Below are 12,383 nucleotides of genomic sequence, written 5' to 3' on the forward strand. Positions count from 1 at the left end.
GTAACCCTCTTTTTAAATACTTGTGAGTAAAGCTGGCCTTCTCTTTCTAGAAAAGAATTTATCTGTTATTTTTAGTTATGGTTATTGTGGGTGTGTATGTATGTGAGGAGACCAGAAGAGAGCACTGGATCCGCTGGAGGGGACGGTTTCCAATGGGAGCAGGCCTTCTCTGTTGATGTGTGTATTGACTGAAGGCAACTGCCCTTGTGCCTTGCCTGAATTTGGGAGAAGTCATCTCTTCATCAGCTTAGACCATGAAGTCGTATTTAAAGACCGTATTCAGTATTAGCATCCCTGTGCCATTCAGATCTGTAAGCCCCTGGCTGAGTACCACCACTCCCGATCCAAGCTCTCTGTGTTGGTTTGCATCTGCCTTTGATGAATAATGAGCATCAAGGGAGCTAATCAAGGATTCTTGTCTCAGATCTTTTTAAACCACTGAGCTGAAGCAGGCACGCAACAGACCACCGGTATCGTTCTGAATCCATGTGATTTAGGGATGCATACATTGAACTGGCTGCCTTCTAGCCCCTCCTAGAAAGAATTCAGTGGGAATGAGCCAAGAGATTATAGCAAGGTAAACAGAAGCTAAACACTGCAAGGCCTCTCCTTCCAGGGCTCCATTAAGAAAACGCAAAGCTAAATACAAATAAAATTAACATTGGATTCCTAATTCCACAATAAACAATCATAGACACTTAAGCCTGTTCTTCTCACAATTTCCTGCCTCCACAGCTATGTCAGTACCTCTATCCAGGCTCAATCAGAGGGCTGAAGAACCATTTGGTCCACAAGAGGAGCTCTGCTGGGTTCCAGCAGCAAATCTGAGCACAGAAGAATCAATAATAATCCTTTTTACTCAGGCTTTGAACTGTGCTGGGCACTCAGCTCATAAATATTATTCAAGATCCCACTTCTAGTGCTAAAAGCCCAGATCAGCTGGTCACAGGACAGCAGAAACAGAAAGAAAACAAAACTCAACCCCTTCCTTAGAAACTGCAAGGGGCTCAGTGCTCTGGAGGACAGGGCACTGTGCACAACAATGTCTGCATCTTTCTCACTTCCTGACTTTCTCGGGAATCACTTCGTAAAACATTCATCTGAGAATGTTCAAGGAAGACATACAACAACGTGCCCTTACACCAACCTCGACACATAATCAATAAGCCTTTAAGCACACACATCTATATCTTCGGTCGCCCTTCATTTCTCCAGGACTCAGAAGGTATTTCCTGTTCTTCATCTTAGAATTTTTGCTAATCTCACATCATTCCATAACAGGAGACAGAGGGGGCACATCAAAGACACCTTTTGGAGATATTTTCAAATGGGCAGGAATTCCATGTTTGGTTTCTAAACCCTCTACCATGAGTCAGAGTTTGTCAGTGGCTAAATAGAAGGCCTGAGAATCAGAGCATTTCACATATGTTCTAGAACATTTTATGTGATAGAAAAGTGTCCCCTTTTAATCACCAAGAGGAAGAAAAGGAAGGAGGGGGCACAAAAGGAGATGAGGAGAGAAAATATGACACCCATAAATATAAATGTTTATGTCAAGGAATAAAGACACTCTTTCCCCTGGCATATGCAACGTCAAGGCAGGCTGGCATGCTCTAATTGGTGCTCAACAGAACTCCAGCATGACACAATGCCTCTCCATCGAAGTTGTCACTTTTAAGACTGTGACATTTTCTCCAGTCTCTGAGAAATATTAGGCTATATCACCAACATCACATGGGTACTTACTAGGTTTCATTTGATGTACTGAAGCTTACAAATATCCCCTACCCACTTAATCTCTGTAAGGTTCCTGTTGAGAAAACATCTCCTGCTTTACAAAATACAATAAGACTTAGAAGAAAATATGCAAACACAGAGAAGGAATGCTTTCAGGAAGGTGACCTGGTTATACCGAATCTTTCAGCAACAGCACTGAATCCCATCATTCAAGACTGGGGTTCACAAGCCTCGCCCATCAGTCAGGACATTCCCCCCTTTGCTACTCAGATTGAGATAAACGACCTTTTAGGCTCCCCAAAGCCGATCTGACATCTAGCTTCTTCTAGATTGTCCAACTTCTGCTTGCCTTCCTAGGAGAAACTAGCTGGGTCCATGCTGAGTGAGGATTAAGTACGGAGTGCACACTCTGAGATGTAAGCATGATCACAGTCCCCAAGAGAGGCTTCATTTTGACTGAGCATCATCTAAGTGACAGGCTCAGGTGACAATCAGGTAAGCAAGAAAGAACACTCCGCTCCCTGAGTGGACGCAGACAGGGAAACACACGGTTCCCACACAGTGTAGTATGTCTGTGCCACAGCTGATCTAAGGGCTGAGGGTGCAGGGTCAGCCCCCAGGAAAAGTGTGGGCCTGGCAGGAAGGGAGATCGTGAAAGCAAGGGCAGCTAACATCCATTATGGGAGCACTTCCAGTCCATTAACAATCATTTCTCACCAGATCCACGGCAGCTCTCAGTGCTCCCTGGTGTTCAAGGCATAGCTATGAAGTAGCCTGTCTCAAACTTTTAGTACTCAAGTGTATGTTCATGGTTTCTCTGTGTTTGTTAATTCTTGTCTTTCTTCCTTCCTACTGTGTGACAAACTGGTGAGGGGCTAGTGATGTGACTCAGTGTTTGCCTAGCATATGAGGCCTCAAGTTTGATTCCCAGCACTACACACACACACACACACACACACACACACCAGAACAAGGGCCACTAGAGAGTGGACCTTGAGAGCTACACCCATTTGCTTTCTTGATCTGCTTCTGGTCTGCCACCACCATGTGGCTGTCCACAAGCTCCCCAGTGTGATGAACTGCCATCTCCTCTGGGACTTCGAGCCAAAATAAACCTCCCCTCTCTGAAGTTGCTACATTCAGGCATTTGGTCCCACAGTTACAAAAGTAAACAATATGTACTATGACCAATCTTATCTCACAAAGGAAGAACAAACAATCCAAAGACAAAATGGTGTCGAGATCAAAAATCATGCTCAAAAGTGTCAATGACAGGCTGCAGCTCAGGAGACCTGCTTCAGTGACCACGTTCACTTAAGAGCAGGAAACTCACAAATCCCCTTGAAAGAATCTGAGGCCACGGAGGGTTATAGGACCAAATTTGGAAGGCACACACAAAGATAAGAGAAACAGAAGGTGGAGTGGGCGTGGAGCTCAGGTCTACGTTTCATTCCTTTTCCTTCCCTGTCCTCTGATAACCTCAGAAAGACTATGTTAGTTACCACAGAGAAATGGTAAGTGAGAGCCAGAGGCACGGTGGCCTAGATAAGCACCCTCAAGACAGGCTGGCAGAAGCGCACTGACCATTCTGGGTGGCTCTTAATGAGCAGCACCCAGCTCAGCATCTTCCAGGCTAGAGATAGCCAATGAATATTCACTGGAAGAATTGCTAATGCAGCCAGAGAGAGAGAGCACAAATGCAATACACAGCTCCTGCTGTTTCATTTTCAAAAGTCTAACAAAATCGTGCTAAGTGAGACTCTTTGGTGAAAGAGAATCTTATTTGAAAGGGTGACTAAACATAATTAGTGCGAATGAATATCTGTATGTTTGGGATTTTTTGCTGGGTTTTTTTCCCATAATTAAAGATACATTTGACACAGTAGGTACAAATGTTCCCCCAACCCACCCCTAAAATCTACAGAAGGAATGATTTAGGAAAATTACTGTCAAGGTCATAATAAAATGGTCCCTCCCCAGTCCTATGATAATGGAACATTTGGTGGCAGCATATTAAAGGACAGTCATTGATATTGCTACTTCTAAGCAATAATGTCTTCTCAGAAAATTCTGAGAACCGATGTATTTTTGTTACAAACACATAATAAATGCAAATGTGACTTTCACACACAATAAATTAAATAATTTGACAAATGGCCTTGGGGTTTATATTCTTTGTGTGGCATGTGGGGTATCAAAGTGTTTGTAGTTTAGCTTGGCATATAATTCACACATAAATACAAGCTGTGCTTTTTTGTCTAATCATCTCGTGTGTTATTTATTTCCCCAGCACCTCTAAGCAGTAAGAATGCCGCTCAGTCCTCTCTGCTTTGCAAGTTCTAAGATGCAGAAAATTCTGAATGTGCTAAACAAGAAGCCACTGTCGGCTAGTGAAGTATAAAGGCTTATGAAAACATGGCACGTACTCAAGTAGACCAGTTTGTTTTTAAATATTTTAATAGTGTTCACTGCTGTTAGGAACTAAATGTGCATTGTATTCAATCTCATTCCGAGGATACACTCTATTATGATCATCCTATCACAGAGATCAGAATGTAAATACCATGTAAATTACATTTTATACATGTCCTCCTCTGCACGAAGGCAAACAGAATACTTATATCTTCTCTAAACACGTGAGAATATAAACAGGCAATGCATCTAAACCCAAGAAGTATTCACTGCCTTGTTCCATTAAACAAAGATGCCCTCAGGTATCAATTACAAAGAGAGTGCCTGTGCTTACACTTCCACAGTTTTAAGCACAACGTTAATATTTATTTCAAAGGGTCTCAAGTTAATTACATATTATACGGTCTAAAAGAAAATACTACAGAAGTACTCTGCCTGAAACCTCTCTTAAGACGCCATCTAAGCCAAGAGAACTGGTAGCAGAAACTGAATGCCTGACACTGAACTTGTAGTAACCAGGAAAAGTTGGTATCTTCCTAACAACTAAATATAAACTATGTACCTTGATCAGATTCTAAAATAAAACATGCACGGATTTGCACATACACCTGCACACAAACAGATGAAAAAGACAATCTGGGGCAATAAAAGAAACATAGGTTAAACATGGACCATATGTATATGCATATGCATATTATGTTTTTTTATTTTCTTACACATGAAAATAGTTCTGTGATTCTTGAAGAAAATATCTTCTTAGTGCATGATATCATGTTTAGGGATGACATATGACAACATATGAAACTGGCCAATAGCTTTTTAAAGTGTATAGAATTAGATGTGTGAGCAAAGTGTGAAGTAAAATTGGCAAAAGGTTAATAAAAGTTAGCTCCAGGTGAGAAGCACACACATAGCCAATGTAAGAATCTGCCCTTCTTACCTGTGATGGCCATATCTGCAGGTTCATCCAGTTCCAGATGAAAGCTCCTGGAAATATCTATCTACACAAAACATGTGCAGGGCTTTCTCCTGTCATCATTACCTAAGCAAAGCATCATGAGGACCTTCACATGGCATTTACATTGTGCTTATATAAGTAATCTTGAGGTGACATAGTATGGAGGAGGACACGTACAGGTCCTATGCAAACACTACATCATTTTCTCTAAGGGTCTTGAGAATCTACCAATATTGCTATGGAGATGGGGGAGGAGTTGCTAGAACCAACAGGCCTCAGATACGAAGGAGTGACTGTATTCTTCTTTGAAGATTCTCAGATTTAAAAACGACATTTGAGCATATGTGTGTTTCAGCTACTGAACCCAACTAGGTACAGATAAAATGTAGCTTTCCATGGACAGACAGAAAATGTTTCATTTTTCTTGGAGCTTAATTCATTAGAGAATCCATTTTCCACCACTGACCCAGAGAAATTATGGCTGCCCTTCTGTCAGAGACTACAGGGAACAGATGATTGACAAGCACCACGTGAATTAGAGCAGATGTGTATGATCCCTAGAGGGCAATCCACATGGACCAGATCACATGCTAACACATGCCCTTAGAAATATAGGGGGTGAGAACAGTGAATAATTCTGAGCCTGGAAGCATCATGGTGAGCAGTACATTCAACCCACGAAGCCTTATTTTCTGAAGAAAGTGTGCTGACACAAGATGTGTACTTGAGCTAAATTAGACAAATACAAAACATCAGCTCTCTCATTCACCCAAGAAAAGGACTCCTGCCTTCACTTTATCTGTTCAATAAAGTGAACTGCCAGGTTCAATATTAAGGAAAAGAGCCAGGTGGTACTCTAAAATTTCTAGTTCAAATTACTGGTAAAACACTAGAAACATCAGTAAGAGAAATCTATAAATACTTCATTTAGAGATATCTAAAATTATTAAAAACTAATACTCAAGCTTGTGAATCTATACAGTAGGGTAATTCCTACTGATGAAGTTCTTCTGTTTGAGGGTCCAAATCCCCGTGCTTCTGGGTTAGTCCGCTCTTAAGTCCGAGTTCAAACCAGCCCTTCCCAACTTGTTCAAATCTTGCAGCAAACTCTGGTACTCTCTGGTCCTCGTTCACTAAGTTGAGCTGAGTTCAGCAGAAAGCTGAATTTCTGAGCTGACCCAGAACAATCAATGACTTCACTTGCTTTTTATTTTTTTTTTCCTTTTAGTGTGTGTGTGTTTGTGTGTGTGTGTTCATGTGTGTGTTTCTGTGTGTGTTCATGTGCGTGTGGGTATGTGAGCACGCATATGAAGGCCAGAGGCCAACCACAGGTATCATTCCTCAACAGTTGTCTATGCTGTTTGTGAGAGGGGAGTCTCTTATTAGCCTGGAGCTCATCAAGTACGCTATACCAGCGAGCCAGCAAGCCCTGGGACCCACATGACTCCTCCTCCCCAATGCTGAAATCACAAGGGCAGACCACCATGCCTTTTTTTCCCCATGGTTTCTGGGGAGAGAACTCAGATCCTCAAGATTGGGTACAAGTCACACACCAAGTAAACCACCTAACTCCCGGTTTCCTTTCTTCTTTTTCTTTTTCCTTTACTTTTCCTTCCTTTCTCATTCAATATCTCCATCTCTGTTGCAATTGTAGTTTTCTCTCCTCTTTTTTTCTCTTTTGCTTTCCCTCTAGGGCCATCTGGGGAACCCAGAAGACCTTGTTATGCACTGGGTGACGCTCCAGGTGCCAGAGCTGTTCAGGATCCTTCCTGATACTGAATGGCCCATAAAGCTGGGCCCATTAGGCCACAAGCTACTTTCCTTTACCTAAAGAATAATTATCTTGTTTATGAGTTGTCAGTCCCTTCTCTTCTTGCTGCACCTGCCTTTGATCTAGAACCAATTGTTTATTCTTTTTAAGGAAGAAGAAGACCAAAGAAAGTCTCATTTTTGCTTTGGATTTTTTTTTTTTTTTAGTAAGGTATATATGGTCTGGGAATGTTGAGAACAGATTTGAGGAATATCTGTGTGCTATAGATATCCACAGAAACCCTGAGTTCTCTTCAGTCCTCAGAATTCTAACTAAGTTCCTGGAAAGCTGCTGTATACCTGGGAACACTAGACTAGACCCAAAAGAAACTCAAGAGAAAAAAAAAAAAGCTGTAATTCTTTACCATGCTGTATGTGTGTAGCTGCAGGAATGTGCGAGAAACTTATGAGCATGCTCAAAGAGACTAGAGGAGGTACCACTTGTCAGTCCCCATCTCCTTCCCTTGACACACAGTCTCTCATGGAACCTGCCTAGGTTAAGGGCCAGCATGTTCCATTGGTCCCCCAGTCTCTACTCCCCACAATGCTGAGGTTACAGGCACTGATGCTTATGCCACAAGCCCTCTTTTCCACCAAGCCACCTTCCCAGCCCCCAGATATTTTTAAAGTTCTGTACCAGAGGTCTGAGCACATTGTTTATCAAGCACCTGCTGACTATGATATACTCCCTGTGCAGGATGAAGACAGACAGGCCCTCAGTCTCCCAGAGGCCTGTGCAGCTGCTTCAGACACTTGGGAGGAGGAAGTTCTGCCCAATATGGCAGCTAAAAGGTTAGTGTCTGTCTGGAGGTCTCTGGGTCACCTCTAGGCCTGGTCATGACCACAGGGGAACTGGGAAGAGAAAGATCAACAATCAGGACTAAATGACCATTGTGTGACCCAAGGAATGATCAGGGGAATGAAGAAACACAGACCCCAAGGTAATAACAGAGGCCTTGGCAGTTCAGTCCAGTGTGGAGCCACTCACAGCCTCTGGAAGTGATCTAAGCCCTACCCTGAAGCTTAGCTCCCCCAAGCTTTGGTTTCATATCTGTTACGGAAGGGGGTAATAAAAGTGACCCTCATTACTTAAATTGATAAAGATTAAGTAATTCCACATACATAAAGTACTCTTAACATGACCTGACTCATGGTAAATGCTATATCAAAGCTAGCTAATATTGCCTAGAACGTGCCCTCCAGGAAGCCCGTCAAAGAGACACCGGTGCTTCGTTTCCCTGGAAGTAGGCTGTCTACTACAGGAGACCTGTGACTACAGATCCAATACTAATGGGGTAGAATCATGATTCTTATCACACCCTGTATAAACCCCAGGATATCCAGGATGATGGTCTCAGTGAACACCAAGCAAATGAGGCTCCTAGCAACAAGGTTCAGATATAAAATTGCAAGATAGCAACATCCTATGATTTCAGCGGAAATTGGCATGTGATTAAAATGGAAATCTATCTGACATGCATGTCAGAGCCCACACATTTTCAGTGGGTAAATTCTGCAGCTTCTAATAATTGTCCCTAAGTCTGCAATGCTGTGAGCCTCAAAAGCTAACCTGGTGGAGAAGTCACACGAATTACCCTACACACTGGCAAGACAGAAATACAGTGATCTTCAACGTAGTAAATGACCATGGAGTCTGTGGCATAAACAGGTAATTGGCCACCTGCATGCCTGGGTGGCACAGTGAGTCAGTTCTTCAGAAGAGGCATGTCTACGAACTTAAGCGCTCATGCTGGGCCACGCCTGGTAGCACACTGGCAGGACTTACGCATTGCAATAGGGCTTCTTTTCATAGCCTTTGTAGTTGTTCATGTTGAGAGCCATCTTGCAGACCTCGCAGTGGAAACATCCTTTATGCCAATACTGAGAAGGAAAGAAAAACAAAAACAAATATTAACATTTCATTGCAATACCAGTTCTGGACAGACCGGGCAGAGTAGACAGTCCATTTGATAATGCTACCAGGCATGACTGCAGGTAGTAGCACGAGTTTGTCTATTTTTGATTCAGTAAAGAAATCAGACGACCATTAAAGTTGAGTTTTACATTAATCCCACCACTATAGACTTACAATGGAAGAAATGTCAAGGATCTATGAATATCATAGCCAAAAAGGAACCCTGAGCTCAGTTAATGGAAAAATGGAGCTGGTGGCGTGGCTTTAAATGAAAAGGGTTCTCTTTCCAAATGTTGTTTGTAGGATTTACACACACGTGTGTCCACCGGAAGTCAGACAACTCCAGTAGCAGGGGTGAACTATATAAGTACCCTAGTCCCCATCCCCACAGCTTCCTCTAAATTGCTGAATGTCGTCCCTGTCTGGGATGAAGGCTTACTCTACAGTGGCATTTGTAAAACCAAACGCAAATTTCACTGAGACCGCCTACGGCTGGTTTCAATTGTCAGTCACCCGGGATCACTGTGGCTCTGTCTCCCAGGCTGTTCAACTCTATCCACACCCAGGAAGGGCAAAGCTGCAGCGACCCAGCTAAAGCCACTTCCTCTGGAATTTACCCTGGTGGAACATGAGCCCACCGGTGGGTCAGCTAGCTACAGCGGACTGGGTCTCTCCTAGAGGTTTTATTCTTAGCACTGCGGCAGCGGCCACCCTACAACACATTAATTGCTATGCTCCTTTTCCTGAAGCCTCTGTTTCCAGAACTTCTGGGGACTGGGTGAAGGTGTCAAGCAAGGTCCGTGCAGTGGGGAGGGACGGACAGACTGGACGGGGGAGGGGGCGCGGCTTGTCAAACTGCACCCCACACACACACACCCCGTTCCCAGCCTGGCTTCTGGGTGACTCAGCCGGCTGCTGCTGGGTGCTCAGCCTAGCTCCTGTGTTCTCAGCCTGGCCCCTGGGTGGCTCAGCCTAGCTATTAGGTTCCCATCCTGGCTCCTCGGTGCCGGGGCTGCCATGCGTCCTTCAAGGAAGCTGTGTGGATGTCGCTCACCCTACACCCAGGACAAAAACATTTCCCAGTTCCCAAACCCTTATCATCCAATCGTGGAGATCTCAGACACAACGGCTGGGATCTTCCTTCGAGCATCCTCTCCCTGTGACAAGACCCACGAAACATACCAACCCACTCATCTTTCCAACCCAGGTGCCAAAACTTCTTGGAACAGGTGCAGCGGGAGCCCGGCAGGTCCGGGCTGGCCAGGCGCCCCCTTGCTCACCTTATCTAGACAGTTGACTTTCTCTGTGGGATACACCACTTTTCCGCAGCGGGCGCACTGGGGATTCATTGTCGCGGTTCCCGCGGGCGGTGGCTGTTGCTGCAGCGGGGACTAGGGGCTCCGAGGAGCCGCTGTGACATCCCCCGAAGAGCCCCGCGCCACTTCGGGGCAGGGAGAAGGGCTTCAGGCGCTGTCAAACTGGCCTGGAGAGGTGCAAGGGGGCAGGCCTTACTCGGCGACGCTGGCACTAGGCTGTGCGCCGCTGGCTCTGCGTCGCTAGCGCTCCAGGTACCGGTGACTCACAAGCACTCGCGCCCGCCCCTTGCGCTCGCTCACTCGCTCCCCCGCCGCCGCCGCCGCCGTCGCCGCGCAGGCCAAACCCACCAGCGCGCGCCTACCCAAAGGGCAGAGAACCAGCCTGTCTGGCACCAAGGGACAGAGGACGGCGCGGGGGGAGGGAAGACTAGGGACCCGGAGAATTCCACACGCAGCCACCCATGAGGCCTATGGAGCCGACACCCACGGCCACAGCGGTCCCGGGCTCCCAGGTGGGCGTCAGCGACAAAGAGAGCCAGGCGGAGAAGGTCAGAACTGGGGTGACTCGGGAAAAGCTCAAACCCGCACACTTCCAGGCCCCTTCCTCTCTCCCCTCCTCTCACTCCAGGGTGATGTCCCTGACACCCAGAGGTCGGTCAAGGATGTGCCTAAGCTCCTCCTACGTCTCAAGGGACCAGCTCTGTCTGCAGGGTAGCGCACAGCACACTGGTCAAGATTGCGAAGAGCCTTTCTGTGCCTTGAACAAAAGACGCTTGACCTGGAACTGGGAGATTCACGGGAACCGATAGACTCAAGTCCCCCATACACCCCTTTGGGCCACCTAGCTCCAACCACTACCCGGCAGAGAAAATGAGTAGCGAGCCTGCCTGAATTCCTGGATAAGGAAGCTTTCTTGGTGCCCCCTAGTCGCCGCACTTTTTATACCCATCATTGGAGAGCTACTGGTCATTGCAGGCCAGAATCAAATCTCTCTTGGTTAATACAGTCGGTGTTCGCTTTAAGTGGGTGTATTCAGAATATTCTTTTGCAATTAAGTACCACAAAGATCTGCGAAAAGTTCTCTTGCACTAGAAGAAGCAATTACAAACCCATCATCCAAACCAGAAGAGCCAGAAAATCAAGCAAAGGGTAGGATGGACTGGGACAAACCAGCAAGGTTTTCCGTTTTAATAATAACATCACATCGGGGTTATTGGGATCGTTTATAAAGGCAAACAAATGGAGCCGTGTTAACTGTATTTTGTGCCTGACCCGGCCACCCTGCCACTTACTGGTTTTGTTACCTTCTGCCAATGCTTAGCCTCTCTTTGACTCAATTTTTTCATCTTCAGAATGGGGCTGACAACGGAGTTACGAAACAGCTCTGACCCTTCTGGAGGGAGGGTTAAGTGAGTCTGCGGTAAGTAAGCGCTTCAACCCTCCCTGGCCTCTCTGTAAGCTAATCAAATCGGCTAGGATTATCATAAATTGGTTGTAACAAACACATTCCTTTTCTAGCAAGAGGATTAAGTCATGCCACTTAGCAACTTCTGTGACAAACATTTCTGTCAGTTCAAGAAAAACCATAGCTGCAGTTCTTCCCAAGACAACTGTTGGTTGTCAGGCCTCTCAGGCAGGCTGCGCCATGAAGGCACAGAATAATGCTGGGCTGTTTGGCTTTTCCAAGAGGTAATTTCTTCAAACATAGTGACCAAATCCAGTGGCTCTGAGCCACTCACCTCTATGTCCACAATCCCACCTTCAAAACAAATAAAAGGATAATTTGCTATCTGAGAAAAGCATAAATCCTTAAAATCACATCAAAGGTGACTATTGGCAAAAAGCAGTATGTGTGAAATCTCCTGAGGGAGGCAATCTTTATCACTTCCTTTTAATCATTTACATTTTTTGGAAGTGTAGTCATAAAATGTAGTCTAAATACTTTACTCTTTCTAACTGCTAAGCACAGAATTCATGTGTAAAGTGATGGATGGTTTCCCTATAAATTGTATAATTTCTTACAAAATCAGCCACCCATCACAGTGATTGACACACAGCAAGTAGTAATTAACTGTTGACTGAACGCATGCATGAGACAAGTGCGCACACCTTAAAACTGAAATTAACTGTGGAGTGTTACTCTTCGAAGGGGAAACAATGACTCCTGGCACTGTTTCCTTGCCAATTCTGTTCCTCCGATTCTTTGTTTTTTGTATCAAGCCAGTTTCTAAGTTTC

At 45.0% G+C, this 12,383-nt stretch overlaps 1 protein-coding gene across 1 annotated transcript in view; it reads right to left on the reverse strand.

The window, feature by feature from the left end:
• The window catches only part of Nebl (nebulette), a 365,879-nt gene extending 355,111 nt beyond the window's left edge, over positions 1 to 10,768 (reverse strand). Inside the window, exons 1-2 of the mRNA XM_021155397.2 lie at positions 10,112 to 10,768; positions 8,703 to 8,797 (exon numbers count right to left, since the gene is read on the reverse strand). Coding sequence (XP_021011056.1) covers positions 8,703 to 8,797; positions 10,112 to 10,180 — 164 coding nt within the window. The 5' untranslated portion in view covers positions 10,181 to 10,768. The remainder of the gene's footprint in view (positions 1 to 8,702; positions 8,798 to 10,111) is intronic.
• Positions 10,769 to 12,383: the final 1,615 nt, after the last annotated feature.

The sequence above is a fragment of the Mus caroli genome, chromosome 2, assembly GCF_900094665.2.
Source record: "Mus caroli chromosome 2, CAROLI_EIJ_v1.1, whole genome shotgun sequence".
In the NCBI taxonomy this organism is placed as follows: domain Eukaryota; kingdom Metazoa; phylum Chordata; class Mammalia; order Rodentia; family Muridae; genus Mus; species Mus caroli.